At 46.4% G+C, this 19630-nt stretch overlaps 1 protein-coding gene across 1 annotated transcript in view; it reads left to right on the top strand.

The window, feature by feature from the left end:
- Positions 1 to 19630, top strand: part of LOC144499222 (serine/threonine-protein kinase WNK1-like) — an 81937-nt gene that overhangs the window by 7551 nt on the left and 54756 nt on the right. The window contains exons 3-6 of the mRNA XM_078221341.1: positions 14254 to 14526; positions 16832 to 16896; positions 18730 to 18889; positions 19039 to 19155. Coding sequence (XP_078077467.1) covers positions 14254 to 14526; positions 16832 to 16896; positions 18730 to 18889; positions 19039 to 19155 — 615 coding nt within the window. The remainder of the gene's footprint in view (positions 1 to 14253; positions 14527 to 16831; positions 16897 to 18729; positions 18890 to 19038; positions 19156 to 19630) is intronic.

Genomic DNA, 19630 nt, shown 5'->3' with positions numbered 1-19630 from the left:
TGAGTTATAAGGAGAGGCTGGATAGACTGGGACTTTTTTCTCTGGAGCATTGGAGGCTGAGGGGTGATCTTATAAAGGTCTACAAAATAATGAGGGGCGTAGATCAGCTAGATAGTCAATATCTTTTCCCAACGGTAGGGGTGTCTAAAACTAGAGGGCATAGGTTTAAGGTGAGCGGGGAGAGATACAAAAGGGTTCAGAGGGGCAATTGTTTCACACGGTGGTGTGTGTCTGGAACAAGCTGCCAGAGGTAGTGGTAGAGGCAGGTACAATTTTTTCTTTTAAAAAGCACTTAGTCAGTTATGTGGGAAAGATGGGTATAGAGGGATATGGGCCAAATGCGGGCAATTGGGACCAGCTTAGGGATTTTAAAAAAAGGGCGGCATGGACAAGTTGGGCCGAAAGGTCTGTTTCCATGCTGTAGACCTCTATAATCAAAAAGGTGCCTTGAGACAAACTACCTTTCAGAAGATTTTTCAACATGGATTACTCCATAATGCAGTCAATTATGCCTTGTCTGTTTGTTCACATGGTACCAATTGTAATCCCCCAAACAGACTGATAACTTTTAAAAATACATTCAAACTGACTCTTAATAGCTGAAAGAATAACACAGTAAGATTTCATACTTTGAGGCATTTACTGCACCTGAAAAGTAAATGCTCTAATGACTAAGTAGTATCTTATAGGCAACTTTTATTTTAAACCACAGAATGGAATACCCCCCCCCCCCCCCCCCGTGATGATTTTAGCACAGCACTGACACTTCATAGGTATGCGTTGCATTGTTCTTTGAGTAGACATTCAGTATTCCTGAAATCAATCCAAAGTGGTCCTTCGCTCCTGAGGATTTACTTTTTTTCCTTAGCCTGGTAACTCATTACTCCAGAACTGTCATTCATAGTGAGGTTATTACTGAAGATCCTCGCTCTAGTCAAGTGTAAACTAGGCAAATGTTTCAGCTTCATTTTAACACCTCACACATTTGGTCTTTCCAATCCAAGCTTGAGCTGCCACGCGTAATGCAGTGCTGTGAACTATTGTCACAGGTAGGTGGGTTAGTCTGCCGTGGTCTGGGAAAGAGAGAAGCTGATCCTCCAGCTGCTCTCTTTCCCAGACCATGGCAGACTAACCCACCTACCTGTGACAATTTGTGATATTTTGGGAAAGCCTGATGTATGAAATAGCTTTCTCTGAACTCTTCCTCACGGCAGCATGAATCACATGGGCTTTGTATCCAGGTAGAAATGCTGACTATCTATTGTATGGGCCCCCAACCCTATCCTGCCCTGGAATCAGGAAAGCAGTTCAACGTGCACCCTTTTAAAACTTGACATTCTTAAAACTTGCCCAGGGTTTGGAAACTCTCAGTCCATCCATCAGCAGCATCACAGCTGCCTTTGACATTGCGTGCAAGTGTGAATACCTTGCACCTTTTTTCCAGTAAAATAATCTGGGCTTTCCTTTAATTTTCAACAGCCCCATCACCCAGATCGGTTGTCAGGCAAACTTCAGCACAAGTTGCATGACCTTTTTCATTTTACCTGAAATTTAAACAGACATTCCCAAAACGTAATAAACTTTTATACCACTTCATTGTAAAGCAATCCATTGAGGTTTTTTGTACACACCTCTCGTTTTCGAGAAATTCTGCAGTAGTACAAAGCTCCATCAGTAGCCTGGCATGCAACTGATTGCTTATTTTCAGTAGCCGGAAGCACATTTGAGTTGAACATTTTACTGCCTGAATCTGTGGCCGTTTATAGAATCATAGAACTGTACAGCACACGTGGAGGCCATTTAGTCCACACAGTCAATGCTGCCTCTTCAATCCTGTTCGCACTGTTCTCTCCCCATATCCCAGTAGTTTTTTCTCTTTTAAGTATTTATCAAATTCCCTTCTGAAACCTGCTGTGAAATTTCTTTTCACCACCCTATCACAGTGCAATTTAAATCCTAACTACTCATTTTTTCTTTAAAAAAAAGCTCGTCTGGTTTTTCTGCCAATTAAATCTGTGCTCTCTGGTTATTGATTGATTCTTCGGCCACTGGAGATAATTTCTCTTTATTTGCTCTCTCTAAACCCTTCATGATTTTTAAACACTTCAATCAAATCTCCTCTAAGCCATACCTTTTCCAAGCATAACTGCTTCTACAGTCTCTCCGTGAAATTGTAATTCCCCTCATCCCTGGAACCATCCTGGTAAATCTCTTCTCTACCCTCCCTAAAGTTTGACATGAGCTGGGGTTGAACCAGTATTTTCTATCGGTTCAGCGTTAAAATCCTGGCTTTTGTACTCTGTACCTCTATTTGTAAAGCCAAGGATCCCAAAAGATTTATCAACTACTTTGTTAACCTCTCATGCCACCTTCAAAGATTTTTGCGCAAACATCCCCCCCTTTTTTGTGCCATCTATCTGTTATTGTCACTTTTTTTGAATTTTGAATTTGGATGTGGACATTTGCAGCTGCAGCTCGCCAACCTTGTTAGCTATACTTAAGGCATTGATATGCATGCACTCTACCCTAAATTAGACCACATTGAATCATTTCCAGTGCACAGAGGATTGGAAGAGAAATTGCTTAAGACTTTGCCTTGGTGCCCACACCTCTGCCAAGGGTTTAAGTTCTCTCCGACAGCACAAGTTAACCTGTCTATGGGGATATTTGTCCCAACTCTGCATCTTGAACAAATATTTCTTGCTACTAAACTGCTGTTAATATCCCAAGAGTCTGAAGACTGCTCCTATACTGTATGTCTTCGGCTACGCATTAACGTGACACATTGTTCTATTTCTAGTCTCACGTATGTGACACTGGGTGTTAAATAGGGATTAGTTAGGTCCTGCTTTTTAACTTGCAACTTAAGCTCTTGAATGCAGCATCTCAAGCCTATTCTGTACCGCGACTTGGCCCAAGACTTGTGGTTCATCCTGCTCCTCCTGTATAATATGCTGTACCATCTCTGTGATGTTTCTCAGCTTGGCACCAGGGATGCAATGTACCATACAGGACTTGCATTGATGGTATCAGAACTGCCTGTTTCTTCCCCTGGCAATCACATTTCTACTTGTTGCTCTGAACTCTGTCCGACTGTGGGTTGACAATCTCTTGGAACTTAACTTGGAGAAAACATTCAACCATTTGTCAGCCTAGCAGTGAAGCCCAGCTGCTCCTCAATCTGAAATCCTCAGTTTCATTTCGAGATGCATGAAACATGAAGTTCTCGCGTGGTGCAGGATTGCAAGTTATGAATTGTAGCTGTCAGTCCACTCTAATCAGAAGCATTAAAAAAAAGTTTTGGGCATAAATTTTTTTTGGAAAATTATAGTGTCTCCACTCTTTTAGTATTTTGAGACGTGAATGCTCACTTTTGCCCCCAAAAGTATGCTTTCATATCAATTCAGGCTTAGTCTGAAATGGAAACGCACAACCCAGACCTTGTGGTCAGCGGCGATACTGAGCGTATTGCTGCTGCCTGTAAATATCTCTGCACCCTGACCTTTTTGCACTCTTCCAGCCTGGGTTTCAGATCCTGTCTGCACCAGGCGATGCATCAGCGCAACCTTTCAAGGTGAAGGCTAGAGACGAATGGTAGAAGAGGTGCATATGACACGCCCTCTTTTTACCACATTAGTGGCCGTTTCATCTAAATGTTTGAAGGCTTTTGTGGGCAAATGGATGGAGGAATGGGAGTGGACAGTTGGTTCAGGTCAGTGGTGGGGGAAGTGAGGATTGGAGTGTCATATTGGTCATTGTTTTGGTGCTGGGGGTTCTTGTTGGTTCAGGCAGTAATTGGGTCGGGGATGTGAGAGGACCTACGTGTGGGGAGAGTGGTGGGTTGGGTTAAATTGTTGAACACTGAGTTATATCAAATGCTAAACAGTGTAACATGTCTCGGTTAAGTATTCAGGTAAATAGTGCATATCTAGTGCACCTCTGTCATTGAAATCAGTTTGCGATATTTGCGTGAAGTCCAGGATAGCACAAATTAGCCCATTGGAAACTTAAACTTCCTGGACAGTTACAGTGCTTATGCACTTGTCAGGACTTAGAACATAGAACCATAGAAAAGTTGTGGTGCAGAAAGTGGCCATTCGGCCCATCGTGTCTGCACCAGCCAAAAGAGAGAAACAAAGAAACTAGCTGCTCATTTTAATCCCACTTTCCAGCACCTTGTCTGTAGTCTTGCAGGTTAAAACACTTCAGGTGCAGATCCAGCTACCTTTTAAGTAAGTGGAGTGTTTCAGCCTCAACCCATTCAGGCAGTAAATTTCAGACACCAGCCACCCTCTGGGTGAAAATGTTTTTCCATATGTCACCTCTAATCCTTCTACATCTCACCTTCTGCAAGGAACTGATGCGCATCACGGACTTGAGTCCAGATTTCAATCTCAGAAGATGGATTTTGCAATCAGTTGTAAATAATTTGCAACTTAAGTGGTGTAGTGGCATATTCTGTACTTGTGTAAATATGGGAGGCCATTGAGCTGAGCTGAAATCTGCAAGATGTAGTTGTTCAAGTATGATTAGTTCCTGTACCTTAAATGCATGCACAGTTTCCATATAAAATTATAGAATGGTCATGGAACATAAGGAGACCATTTGGCTTGTTGCATCTGTAAGGATTTAGTTAATGCCACTCCCTTGCCCCTTTTCCACTCCCTTGCCCCTTTTCCACTCCCTTGCCCCTTTTCCACTCCCTTGCCCCTTTTCCACTCCCTTGCCCCTTTTCCACTCCCTTGCCCCTTTTCCACTCCCTTGCCCCTTTTCCACTCCCTTGCCCCTTTTCCACTCCCTTGCCCCTTTTCCACTCCCTTGCCCCTTTTCCACTCCCTTGCCCCTTTTCCACTCCCTTGCCCCTTTTCCACTCCCTTGCCCCTTTTCCACTCCCTTGCCCCTTTTCCACTCCCTTGCCCCTTTTCCACTCCCTTGCCCCTTTTCCACTCCCTTGCCCCTTTTCCACTCCCTTGCCCCTTTTCCACTCCCTTGCCCCTTTTCCACTCCCTTGCCCCTTTTCCACTCCCTTGCCCCTTTTCCACTCCCTTGCCCCTTTTCCACTCCCTTGCCCCTTTTCCACTCCCTTGCCCCTTTTCCACTCCCTTGCCCCTTTTCCACTCCCTTGCCCCTTTTCCACTCCCTTGCCCCTTTTCCACTCCCTTGCCCCTTTTCCACTCCCTTGCCCCTTTTCCACTCCCTTGCCCCTTTTCCACTCCCTTGCCCCTTTTCCACTCCCTTGCCCCTTTTCCACTCCCTTGCCCCTTTTCCACTCCCTTGCCCCTTTTCCACTCCCTTGCCCCTTTTCCACTCCCTTGCCCCTTTTCCACTCCCTTGCCCCTTTTCCACTCCCTTGCCCCTTTTCCACTCCCTTGCCCCTTTTCCACTCCCTTGCCCCTTTTCCACTCCCTTGCCCCTTTTCCACTCCCTTGCCCCTTTTCCACTCCCTTGCCCCTTTTCCACTCCCTTGCCCCTTTTCCACTCCCTTGCCCCTTTTCCACTCCCTTGCCCCTTTTCCACTCCCTTGCCCCTTTTCCACTCCCTTGCCCCTTTTCCACTCCCTTGCCCCTTTTCCACTCCCTTGCCCCTTTTCCACTCCCTTGCCCCTTTTCCACTCCCTTGCCCCTTTTCCACTCCCTTGCCCCTTTTCCACTCCCTTGCCCCTTTTCCACTCCCTTGCCCCTTTTCCACTCCCTTGCCCCTTTTCCACTCCCTTGCCCCTTTTCCACTCCCTTGCCCCTTTTCCACTCCCTTGCCCCTTTTCCACTCCCTTGCCCCTTTTCCACTCCCTTGCCCCTTTTCCACTCCCTTGCCCCTTTTCCACTCCCTTGCCCCTTTTCCACTCCCTTGCCCCTTTTCCACTCCCTTGCCCCTTTTCCACTCCCTTGCCCCTTTTCCACTCCCTTGCCCCTTTTCCACTCCCTTGCCCCTTTTCCACTCCCTTGCCCCTTTTCCACTCCCTTGCCCCTTTTCCACTCCCTTGCCCCTTTTCCACTCCCTTGCCCCTTTTCCACTCCCTTGCCCCTTTTCCACTCCCTTGCCCCTTTTCCACTCCCTTGCCCCTTTTCCACTCCCTTGCCCCTTTTCCACTCCCTTGCCCCTTTTCCACTCCCTTGCCCCTTTTCCACTCCCTTGCCCCTTTTCCACTCCCTTGCCCCTTTTCCACTCCCTTGCCCCTTTTCCACTCCCTTGCCCCTTTTCCACTCCCTTGCCCCTTTTCCACTCCCTTGCCCCTTTTCCACTCCCTTGCCCCTTTTCCACTCCCTTGCCCCTTTTCCACTCCCTTGCCCCTTTTCCACTCCCTTGCCCCTTTTCCACTCCCTTGCCCCTTTTCCACTCCCTTGCCCCTTTTCCACTCCCTTGCCCCTTTTCCACTCCCTTGCCCCTTTTCCACTCCCTTGCCCCTTTTCCACTCCCTTGCCCCTTTTCCACTCCCTTGCCCCTTTTCCACTCCCTTGCCCCTTTTCCACTCCCTTGCCCCTTTTCCACTCCCTTGCCCCTTTTCCACTCCCTTGCCCCTTTTCCACTCCCTTGCCCCTTTTCCACTCCCTTGCCCCTTTTCCACTCCCTTGCCCCTTTTCCACTCCCTTGCCCCTTTTCCACTCCCTTGCCCCTTTTCCACTCCCTTGCCCCTTTTCCACTCCCTTGCCCCTTTTCCACTCCCTTGCCCCTTTTCCACTCCCTTGCCCCTTTTCCACTCCCTTGCCCCTTTTCCACTCCCTTGCCCCTTTTCCACTCCCTTGCCCCTTTTCCACTCCCTTGCCCCTTTTCCACTCCCTTGCCCCTTTTCCACTCCCTTGCCCCTTTTCCACTCCCTTGCCCCTTTTCCACTCCCTTGCCCCTTTTCCACTCCCTTGCCCCTTTTCCACTCCCTTGCCCCTTTTCCACTCCCTTGCCCCTTTTCCACTCCCTTGCCCCTTTTCCACTCCCTTGCCCCTTTTCCACTCCCTTGCCCCTTTTCCACTCCCTTGCCCCTTTTCCACTCCCTTGCCCCTTTTCCACTCCCTTGCCCCTTTTCCACTCCCTTGCCCCTTTTCCACTCCCTTGCCCCTTTTCCACTCCCTTGCCCCTTTTCCACTCCCTTGCCCCTTTTCCACTCCCTTGCCCCTTTTCCACTCCCTTGCCCCTTTTCCACTCCCTTGCCCCTTTTCCACTCCCTTGCCCCTTTTCCACTCCCTTGCCCCTTTTCCACTCCCTTGCCCCTTTTCCACTCCCTTGCCCCTTTTCCACTCCCTTGCCCCTTTTCCACTCCCTTGCCCCTTTTCCACTCCCTTGCCCCTTTTCCACTCCCTTGCCCCTTTTCCACTCCCTTGCCCCTTTTCCACTCCCTTGCCCCTTTTCCACTCCCTTGCCCCTTTTCCACTCCCTTGCCCCTTTTCCACTCCCTTGCCCCTTTTCCACTCCCTTGCCCCTTTTCCACTCCCTTGCCCCTTTTCCACTCCCTTGCCCCTTTTCCACTCCCTTGCCCCTTTTCCACTCCCTTGCCCCTTTTCCACTCCCTTGCCCCTTTTCCACTCCCTTGCCCCTTTTCCACTCCCTTGCCCCTTTTCCACTCCCTTGCCCCTTTTCCACTCCCTTGCCCCTTTTCCACTCCCTTGCCCCTTTTCCACTCCCTTGCCCCTTTTCCACTCCCTTGCCCCTTTTCCACTCCCTTGCCCCTTTTCCACTCCCTTGCCCCTTTTCCACTCCCTTGCCCCTTTTCCACTCCCTTGCCCCTTTTCCACTCCCTTGCCCCTTTTCCACTCCCTTGCCCCTTTTCCACTCCCTTGCCCCTTTTCCACTCCCTTGCCCCTTTTCCACTCCCTTGCCCCTTTTCCACTCCCTTGCCCCTTTTCCACTCCCTTGCCCCTTTTCCACTCCCTTGCCCCTTTTCCACTCCCTTGCCCCTTTTCCACTCCCTTGCCCCTTTTCCACTCCCTTGCCCCTTTTCCACTCCCTTGCCCCTTTTCCACTCCCTTGCCCCTTTTCCACTCCCTTGCCCCTTTTCCACTCCCTTGCCCCTTTTCCACTCCCTTGCCCCTTTTCCACTCCCTTGCCCCTTTTCCACTCCCTTGCCCCTTTTCCACTCCCTTGCCCCTTTTCCACTCCCTTGCCCCTTTTCCACTCCCTTGCCCCTTTTCCACTCCCTTGCCCCTTTTCCACTCCCTTGCCCCTTTTCCACTCCCTTGCCCCTTTTCCACTCCCTTGCCCCTTTTCCACTCCCTTGCCCCTTTTCCACTCCCTTGCCCCTTTTCCACTCCCTTGCCCCTTTTCCACTCCCTTGCCCCTTTTCCACTCCCTTGCCCCTTTTCCACTCCCTTGCCCCTTTTCCACTCCCTTGCCCCTTTTCCACTCCCTTGCCCCTTTTCCACTCCCTTGCCCCTTTTCCACTCCCTTGCCCCTTTTCCACTCCCTTGCCCCTTTTCCACTCCCTTGCCCCTTTTCCACTCCCTTGCCCCTTTTCCACTCCCTTGCCCCTTTTCCACTCCCTTGCCCCTTTTCCACTCCCTTGCCCCTTTTCCACTCCCTTGCCCCTTTTCCACTCCCTTGCCCCTTTTCCACTCCCTTGCCCCTTTTCCACTCCCTTGCCCCTTTTCCACTCCCTTGCCCCTTTTCCACTCCCTTGCCCCTTTTCCACTCCCTTGCCCCTTTTCCACTCCCTTGCCCCTTTTCCACTCCCTTGCCCCTTTTCCACTCCCTTGCCCCTTTTCCACTCCCTTGCCCCTTTTCCACTCCCTTGCCCCTTTTCCACTCCCTTGCCCCTTTTCCACTCCCTTGCCCCTTTTCCACTCCCTTGCCCCTTTTCCACTCCCTTGCCCCTTTTCCACTCCCTTGCCCCTTTTCCACTCCCTTGCCCCTTTTCCACTCCCTTGCCCCTTTTCCACTCCCTTGCCCCTTTTCCACTCCCTTGCCCCTTTTCCACTCCCTTGCCCCTTTTCCACTCCCTTGCCCCTTTTCCACTCCCTTGCCCCTTTTCCACTCCCTTGCCCCTTTTCCACTCCCTTGCCCCTTTTCCACTCCCTTGCCCCTTTTCCACTCCCTTGCCCCTTTTCCACTCCCTTGCCCCTTTTCCACTCCCTTGCCCCTTTTCCACTCCCTTGCCCCTTTTCCACTCCCTTGCCCCTTTTCCACTCCCTTGCCCCTTTTCCACTCCCTTGCCCCTTTTCCACTCCCTTGCCCCTTTTCCACTCCCTTGCCCCTTTTCCACTCCCTTGCCCCTTTTCCACTCCCTTGCCCCTTTTCCACTCCCTTGCCCCTTTTCCACTCCCTTGCCCCTTTTCCACTCCCTTGCCCCTTTTCCACTCCCTTGCCCCTTTTCCACTCCCTTGCCCCTTTTCCACTCCCTTGCCCCTTTTCCACTCCCTTGCCCCTTTTCCACTCCCTTGCCCCTTTTCCACTCCCTTGCCCCTTTTCCACTCCCTTGCCCCTTTTCCACTCCCTTGCCCCTTTTCCACTCCCTTGCCCCTTTTCCACTCCCTTGCCCCTTTTCCACTCCCTTGCCCCTTTTCCACTCCCTTGCCCCTTTTCCACTCCCTTGCCCCTTTTCCACTCCCTTGCCCCTTTTCCACTCCCTTGCCCCTTTTCCACTCCCTTGCCCCTTGTCCACCAAATTTTGGCTCTTCAGTTGAATATCTAATTGCCGTTTCAAGGCTCTATTGAATCTACCTCCACCACCTTCTCTGGCAAGTGTTTTCTAGAACTGAAACAATCACTGTGTAAAAGTTTTGATTCTTGTTACCATTGGTTCTTATTGCCATTTGCCTTACATTTGTGTCCTCTTGTTTGCAACCCTTCTGCCAATGGAAATAGTTTCCTTCTATATACTGTATCTAGAACAATGTTCCCCCGATTTTTTCCATTTTGTCATCTGCGCCATTCTCAAGGTAATATGCAAATATGCACCACCAACAAAAAAAAGTCCTAGACATAACATTTTTTCCAAGTTACCATGGGTATGGAAGAAGGATGAAGAATAGCAACCCCTGCCCTGCTATTAACATATTCAAATGCTCTTCCACAAATTAGCAAATTTTCTGAATTCAATTTTAAATTTACTATGATGGTATTTGAACTCATGACCTCTAAGTTTTGTGTTCAGTGCCATAGCCATAACCACTACACTACCATTCCTGAGACAATTCAAAAGTTGGCTGGGTGATGAAGCAAGCTGTAGACCATAGGAAGGTATCAATGGACTAGCGAGGTGGGTGGAACAGTGGCAAATGGAGTTCAGTCGAGCGAAGTGAGAGGTAATACATTCGTGGAAGGCCACTAAAGTAAGGGAGTACCCAATAAATTTTTGGGTACTGAGATGTCAAGAGGAACAAAAGGCCCTTGGAGTACATGTCCGTAGGTCACCTGGCTGATCAGGTAGATAAGGTGGGCAAGAAGGCATATGTGACACTTGCCTTTGTTACTTGACACACAGAATACAAGAGCTGAGAAGTTATGCCGGAAAGATATAAAACACCACAAAAACAGAAAATGCTGGAAAATGTAAGCTGGTCTGACAACATCTGTGGAAAGAGAATAGACTCTACGTTGGCTCTATTCTTTCTCGATGTGGAGATGCCGGCGTTGGACTGGGGTAAACACAGTAAGGAGTCTAACAACACCAGGTTAAAGTCCAACAGGTTTATTTGGTAGCAAATGCCATTAGCTTTCGGAGCGCTGCTCCTTCGTCAGATGGAGTGGAAATCTGCTCTCAAACAGGGCATACCGAGACACAAAATCAAGTTACAGAATACTGATTAGAATGCGAATCTCTACAGCCAACCAGGTCTTAAAGATAGAGACAATGTGAGTGGAGGGAGCATTAAGCACAGGTTAAAGGGATGTGTATTGTCTCCAGACAGGACAGCCAGTTAGATTCTGCAAGTCCAGGAGGCAAGCTGTGGGGGTTACTGATAGTGTGACATAAACCCAAGATCCCGGTTTAGGCCGTCCTCATGTGCGGAACTTGGCTATCAGTTTCTGCGCAGCGACTCTGTGCTGTCGTGTGTCGTGAAGGCCGCCTTGGAGAACGCTTACCCGAACGTCAGAGGCTGAATGCCCGTGACCGCTGAAGTGCTTCCCAACAGGAAGAGAACAGTCTTGCCTGGTGATTGTCGAGCGGTGTTCATTAATCCGTTGTCGTAGCGTCTGCATGGTTTCCCCAATGTACCATGCCTCGGGACATCCTTTCCTGCAGCGTATCAAGTAGACAACATTGGCCGAGTTGCAAGAGTAGGTACCGTGTACCTGGTAGATGGTGTTCTCACGTGAGATGATGGCATCCGTGTCGATGATCTGGCACGTCTTGCAGAGGTTGCTGTGGCAGGGTTGTGTGGTGTCGTGGTCACTGTTCTCCTGAAGGCTGGGTAGTTTGCTGCGGTAGTTTGGACGACCCTTCGTCGTCCAGTACTTCCCCGGAGCGGAGAAGCTACGGCATCTCCTCCGGAGCCTTCAACATGTCATTGATGAAGACTAACATCTCGCCAAGGCCATCCCCACACCCCCACTTCTTGCCTTCAAACAACCGCACAACCTCAAACAGACTATTGTCCACAGCAAACTACCCAGCCTTCAGGAGAACAGTGACCACGACACCACACAACCCTGTCACAGCAACCTCTGCAAGACGTGCCGGATCATCGACACGGATGCCATCATCTCACGTGAGAACACCATCTACCAGGTACACGGTACCTATTCTTGCAACTCGGCCAACGTTGTCTACCTGATACGCTGCAGGAAAGGATGTCCCGAGGCATGGTACATTGGGGAAACCATGCAGACGCTACGACAATGGATGAATGAACACCGCTTGACAATCACCAGGCAAGACTGTTCTCTTCCTGTGGGAGAGCACTTCAGCGGTCACGGGCATTCAGCCTCTGATCTTCGGGTAAGCGTTCTCCAAGGCGGCCTTCACGACACACGACAGAGTCGCTGAGCAGAAACTGATAGCCAAGTTCCGCACACATGAGGACGGCCTAAACCGAGATCTTGGGTTTATGTCACACTATCAGTAACCCCCACAGCTTGCCTCTTCGACTTGCAAAATCTCACTGGCTGTCCTGTCTGGAGACAATACACATCCCTTTAACCTGTGCTTAATGCTCCCTCCACTCACATTGTCTGTATCTTTAAGACCTGGTTGGCTGTAGAGATTCGCATTCTAATCGGTATTCTGTAACTTGATTTTGTGTCTCTGTGTGCCCTGTTTGAGAGCAGATATCCACTCCATCTGACGAAGGAGCAGCGCTCCGAAAGCTAATGGCATTTGCTACCAAATAAACTTGTTGGACTTTAACCTGGTGTTGTTAAAACTCTTACTCTATTCTTTCTCCACAGATGTTGAGACCTGCTGAGATTTGCCAGCATTTTCTGTTTTTGTTTCAGATTCCAGCATCCACAGTAATTTATTTTGTATGAAACACCAGTTAGGCCAAGATAGATGTGATTGCACTAGAGGGAGTACCGAGATTTATGAGAATGTTCCCTGAACTGGAGAAGTTTGATTGAGGAAAGATTGGATAGACTGGGTTTTATTTTGGAGCAGGGAAGGCTAAGGGTAGATTTAGTTGAGTTGTATAAAACAATGAGGGCCCTAGATATGGTGGAGATCAAGAGCCTAATTCCCTAAGTAGAGAAGCCAATTACAAGTGGTCATAGATTTAAAATAATTAATGGACCTTGAGGGAGATGGGCAACTGAAACTCATGGATATGGATGTCTGGAACTCATTACCTAAAAAGGTGGTAGAGGCTGAAATCCACTGTGCATTTTAAAATATACTTGGATGTGCATTTGAAGTGTCATTATATGCAAGGCCACAGACAACAATCTGGATGGTGGGATTAGGCTGGGTTGCTCTTTTTGGACTGGCACAGACACAAGGGGCTAAATGACCTCCTTCAATGTTGTCAATTTTTATGATTCTACTTGCAAAGTAGGAAATCTCTTCCTCGAAGTTGAGCTATAAATTTCTGCTGGATAGTGTATGAAGCTACTTTGAGTCCCCTTATCTTCAGCATATTATGACTTTGCTATTTGAGGAATTTCTGTTGAGCTGTATGTTTCTTTTGCACAATGCAAAATCATGCTGATGATTTTTATTTGGTGGCGTGTCATCAGTCTGTTTGCTGCAGTTTTGCATCATAGAATGGAAGGATACACCTTTTTGAAACTCTACATTATAACTTTCAAAATAGTCAATTACAAAAATTAACCTCTTCATTTTACATGAGATGCACATTTGTGCAGTTTGGGTTTCATGTGTGGATCTAGTTTTTTTTTCCTGCATATTTCCTCCCATTTAAAGAGCGAAGAAATTTAAATACGTGACTTCCTCTTCTGGAAGGATTGATTGTGTAATCAATGTATCAAAAGACCTTTCTATGAGTAATATAGTACTTTCTCCAAGTAGGCACCACCCACCCCCTTCCTTCGCAAACATTTAACAAATTGCCCCTCTGCTGGTATCAAAACCTGGTTTTCAGCAATTCTCCTATTCTGCTCACATCACACATTCTGCCAAACTTAACTCCATTGCTCAGGGACATTTCTGATTCCAGAACCACTGTCATAACATTGGTCTTTAGACTGCCTGAGTTTTTCGTTTTGGCTATTTGGACAAGTGAGAACAGATTTGAATGTTTTGAATGACCCAAAATATGGACAAAAACTAGCAGAAGGAGTAAGCGTAGCTCCTGTTACTCGAAGAACTGTTTAACTGTAGATTTGTTATCCAGTAAGGGGCAAAGTCTGCTTTTAACAAAAGGAGAACTAAGGAACTCTTGACAGTGTTGGGGCAGACGGAAAATTGTTACAATGGGGAAAATCATACTATTAGAATGAACGAAAAGCTGATTTGTATTGATCCTTTTGTGCCTGATAATTAAAGTGCTACATTTGTATCATTTAATATTTGGACAATAACACTTATTTGTAGCAAACATAACTGAAGTGCTTCGGTATTTTTGATCTACGTTCTTGCACCAGGAGAAAGTGACAGAAATTGCAGTTGTTTTGGGGGTGGGAGGTGGGGGATTGGTGATGTGGAATCAGAATTGTTATGGTGGGGGCATAAATCAATGAAATGGGAAATTCATTTTTTTTTTGCTTAAAATTCATGAGGAACAAAACATTTCAAGTTCTAGAAGTTAGTTACAGATTTAACATTTTATTGTTATGATGAACTGGTTGTCTATAGCTTTTATTTTCCAACAAGCAGAAGGAATATTGTATAAGGCCCGTAATTGTTCTGAACATTTGTTTTAATTTCTTTCACAGAATTACCCCACCCCGTTGCCAGGTGTTTCTCCTAGTCCTGTAAAGTCTTCTGGGAGTGTCCAGTCCACTGTTGTCTCACCGCCACTTCCAGTTCCTACAGATATTGCATCTCAGCCTGTCACACAAGCGTTGTATCATGTTGGTCTTGCTGCAGGCGTGGTCCAATCCTATACTGAATCTACAGCAACTGGACAAACGAGAGTACTCCAGCCTGGTGCCTCCACTGTTCAGCAGAACCAGCTAGGACAATTACATACACAAGCATCCCAAGAGGTATTTTATGCTTTGGCATATAATAAGTAAGGAAATAATCGCATTCTTCTGGGAAGCAATCTTTATTTTTCTCCTTGAATTCAGTTTTATTTTCTGAGTAAGTGCATCTACTACATATCTAAATATCCAATTTTGATCCATTTTGTGGCTGAAATATGCAAGGGATTCGATAATGTTATTGCTGTGTCGCTCAACTGTAGAATATTATGCAGCTTCATTAAACCATTAATCATATTCTTCATTTGAAAGGGGTGTTTGAAAAAAAAATAGATTGGAAGATTCTTTTAACTTTAATTTTAAATTTATTTTAAAAAGTGGATAAGGGGGCTTTAGATTTTCTGTCACTGCCACATGACAACCACCACCCCCCAATTGTGGCAATTGGTGAAGTGTTAATTGTGAAGTGAGTGACAGCAGATCCGAGATTGAGCAGCATTTTCCAAGGGGGAGATTTGAATTAGTGGTGTGAGTAAAAGGTAAAGTTTCTATAGTTTCACAAGACCATAGGCTGCTCCCAGCTTCGATGGGAGAGCCAGCTGATGGTGATTTTAACTTGAGGATCACCACACTCAGGCAAGGGGCAAAGTTGAGAAGGTAGGCCTTCATGAATAACCTCAGCTGGTACAGGAATTGCACCCATGCTTTTGGCATCATTCCGCATCACGAACCAGATGTCCAGCCGATTCCCATTGAGCTAACCAATGTGAGTAAAGGGTGCTGGGAAGATGTAGTCATTGCTAGGGTAGGGGATGCAGCGAGAGGGTGGAGGTGGAGAAAAGGCAAATCATTTTTAAAAATATAATATGTATCACAAATAGCAGAGGTCCCAATACAGAGCCCTGCGGAACACCACTGGTCACAGACCTCCAGCCAGAAAAAGACCCTTTGACTGCTACCCTCTGTCTCCTGTGGCCAAGCCAGTTTTCTACCCATCTCGCCACCTCTCCTTGTATCCCATAAGCCTTAACCTTCTTAACCAACCTGCCATGAGGGACTTTGTCAAATGCCTTACTGAAATCTATATAGACGACATCCACGGCCCTTCCTTCGTCAACCGTTTTTGTCACTTCCTCAAAAACTCCACCTCCCCCTTACAAAACCATGCTGTCTGTCACTAATGAGATTGTTCTGTTCTAAGTGCGCATACACCCTGTCTCTAAGAATCCTCTCCAACAGCTTCCCTACCACAGACGTCAAGCTCAATGGCCTATAATTTCCCGGGTTATCCCTGCTACCCTTCTTAAATAACGGTACCACATTCGCTATCCTCCAATCCTCAGGGGTCTCACCTGTGTCCAATGAAGAGACAGAATTCCAAAGTTTCACAACCTTCCAAGTGGGAAAAAAAATCTTTTCATCTTGGATATAAATGGCTGACGCCTTATCCTGAGACTAGGTCAGACCTGTGCCATACTCCCAAATCACTTTGCTTTGGAAAGAAAATGCTGTTTAAAACTTCATGTGGGTTGCTGTGCATTTCTGTATATACTGCGCATTTTTTGCTTTTGTTCCTGCTTAAAAACTGTTCTAGTTTACTAAGAATGTGAAGGCACTTGAAAATTGATTCCATCAGTTGTTGACTGGATATAATTCTTTGTACTTCAAAATTTATGTATGATGCGTCCACATTTCTAGCCCCCACGTTAGATCTGTGTTTATTGGTGCGATTTGAGTACTCCTTTCTGTTTGATTGCTGACTGAATCCGTTTCTTATGTATATTTCTGAAAATAGTATTTTTTTGTTGAGCTAGTTTTCCGAACCACATTTCTGCTGCTTGTCCATTCCAGACCCCTGCTTGATGGTGTCAAGACAATTTGACTTTTTTCCCATTGATCTACTTATTTGTCATGGAAAATCTGTTTTTCACCAACTACCTATTATAATGATACAGACTATTAACTGGTGTAAAATGCCACAGAAACAACGGACAAACTTGTGGAATTCAATTCCCAAAGCACCTGGAAAAATACCAGAACACCCTTCAAAAAGAAATCAATTTACCTCCGTGTCATTGACTTTCCCCACCTTCTCCAACCCTTCTGGCCCCGCCCCTGGACATTCCTCTTTTTTTCCTTCCATTTCCTCCTTGAAAACATTGCCAGGAAGAAAGCTGCTTGGCTTCCATTTTGTTTGAGCAGTAGCATAGGGCTCATGAAAGGCAGAACTGAACAAATGGAGGGAGGTTATTTCTGTGGAATGCGTGGTTGCGATTTAATGTTAAGATTGTGACATTATTGGAAGAAAATATTCATCTTTGTTCATTTTACTTTGGGATGTCTGTAATCATCCTTTTAATGCTTTTAGGTGTCCCAGGCTCCTCCACAGACATTACCTGCGGAACAGTTACAATTGTGCTCCTCAGTGGACAGGTGATGATTTTAAATTTATCTTTAAAAAAGACTTTTGATTCCCATGGTGATTCGTTGAGTCTGTATGCTGCACATGTAGGCACAAATGGTTAGTTGCTTCATGTGCCTTCGGCACATTCCAACAATTATACACCAAGGCACAACTCATTTTGTATAGAAATGTGTTACTTGTGTTCTTTGATAAATGTGAAGCTTGAGATTGGAATGTTCAAGGTAGTTGCCTGTTTCTGACATAGCAACAAGTGGTTGGCTTGTTGGTCTAGGGGTACGATTCTTGCTTCGGGCCATTGTATTAAAATGCGAGAGGTCCTGGGTTCAAATACCGGACAAGCCCTGAAACATTCAATTTTAAAAATAATTCTCGGGCAGCACGGTGGCACAGTGGTTGGCACTGCTGCGCCTCAGCGCCAGGGACCTGGGTTCGATTCCCGGCTTGGGTCACTGTCTGTGGGGAGTTTGTACATTCTCCCCGTGTCTGCGGGGGTTTCCTCTGGGTGCCGGATCCGGTTTCCTCCCACAGTCCAAAGATGCGCGGGTTAGGTGGATTGGTTGTGCTAAATTGCCCCTTAGTGTCAGGAGAACTAGCTAAGGTAAATGCATGTGGTTATGGGGACAGGGCCTGGGTGGGATTGTGGTTGGTGCGGACTCGATGGGCCGAATGGCGGCCTCCTGTACTGTAGGATTCTATGATTCAATCTCTGATTCCTTTTTCCCCTCCAACAGTCCATCTCTCCCTTGTTTCTCACCCTCCCCACAATCCCCCAGTCCCGCTAGCAGGAAGCCAAATTTTTTGACCTCTGCTCCTCTTGGCAGGCACTGAATGTCTCATCATAGAAATCATAGAAACTCTACAGTGCAGAAAAAGGCCATTTGGCCCATCGAGTCTGGACCGACCACAATCCCATCCATGCCCTACCCCCATATCCCTACATATTTACCTGCTAATCCCTCTAACGTATGCATCTCAGGACACTAAGGGGCAATTTTAGCATGGCCAATCGACCTAACCCGCACATCTTTGTACTGTGGGAGGAAACTGGAGCACCCGGAGGAAACCCACGCAGACACGAGGAGAATGTGCAAACTCCACACAGACAGTGACCCAAGCCTGGAATCAAACCCAGGTCCCTGGAGCTGTGAAGCAGCAGTGTTAACCATTGTGCTACTGTGCCGCCCACTCTCCTCGTGCCGAAGTCTCCTCGGCTTCGGCCCCCGACCCAGGTGGGAGTCTTGCTTTGCTCCCTCCCTTCTCCACCGCAGGCAGTCTCGCTTTGCATTCTCCTCTAGCAGGCAGTCTATCTTTGAAGTAACTGTACTCCTGTCTAGACTTTCCTATATCCTCGTTTAATTTCTGGAATTGTTTTAACCACAAACCTTTCAAAGCTGTTTCAGCCTTTGGGCTAGGATGAAGCATGAGATCAAGCCTAGAATGGGTGGCAACCCCTCATCTCATCAGCTTGGATCTTGTTTGTCGCTCGTGGGACCATGAATTGGATTCAATTTGAATTTGGTTTTTTGGATGGAATAATTTTTTTTAAAAAAAGCAATAGTTACAAGTGATTAGAATATGAAATTAAAACAGAAATTGCTAGAAGTGTGGTGCAGGTCATCAAGTAGTGAAAATTGATGTCAAAGCTTTAGGTGTGGTTCCTTTAGCAGAATGTGGTCAATTCTGATGAAAGCTCTAAACCAAAATTGACCAAATATTTATATTTTTCAGGTACTAAGATATTTGATGATTCTTTATTTTGGAAGCATGTACTTTAAATGAAATATTCTTCCCAAAAAAACCATGTTTAAAGATTTACCTAGCTGTTGTTTTGTGATTTCCAGTGCTCACTCAGATGTTGCTTCTGGGATGAGTGATGGAAATGAAGGCCTTCCAGCAAGTGGGAGACACGAAGGGAGATCAGCAAAGCGGCATTATCGGAAATCTGTGAGAAGTCGTTCACGTCATGAAAAATCATCTCGACCAAAGCTACGAATTCTTAATGTAAGTATCTATCGTTTAGATATGTTGAAAGTAAAGAATTTGGAGGATTAGTTGAAGGATCAAGTGAAGCATGCAACACCAATTTTTTAGCCTGATTGTATATTTTTCTCAAGCTGAATACACAGTAGTATATTACACTTTAATTTTAGGTTTCAAACAAAGGAGACCGGGTTGTGGAATGCCAATTGGAAACACACAATCGAAAAATGGTTACGTTTAAATTTGACTTGGATGGTGATAATCCAGTCGAGATAGCATTTATTATGGTGAGTACAAATCATTAAAATTTCTTGAGGGTTTTAAAGTGTGCTGTTGAATAAAATGCTGATTTTGTGATCGGGAGGTAGGTTAAATTCACAACAAGAAAATTAAACGAACGCATAATGTTTACTACATCGCACTGGAGATGAAGAGGTTGAATTTATATGCAGAAGGGGCGGTTGTTCTTAGAGCAGAGAAGGTTAAGATGAGATTTGAGGTGCCCAAAATTGAATGTTTTGATAGATTAAATAATTAGAACTGTCCCAATGGTAAAAGAACAAGGGACAACTTGAGAATATTAACTTGTATCGCATGTTGTAATGATTTGCTTTGAAAGGGAGGTGGAAGCAGATCAAATAGTAATTTTCAAAACGGAAATAGATAAATGCTTTAAGGGAGAAAAAAATCAATGGTACTGGGGAATAGGACTAATTGAATAGTTTTATCAAAGACCCAGCCCTGGCATGGGGGACTGAATGG

The sequence above is a fragment of the Mustelus asterias genome, chromosome 9 (assembly GCF_964213995.1).
Source record: "Mustelus asterias chromosome 9, sMusAst1.hap1.1, whole genome shotgun sequence".
Lineage (NCBI taxonomy): Eukaryota > Metazoa > Chordata > Chondrichthyes > Carcharhiniformes > Triakidae > Mustelus > Mustelus asterias.
Note: the sequence above shows the minus strand (reverse complement) of the source record. Positions and strands in the feature narration are given on the sequence as shown.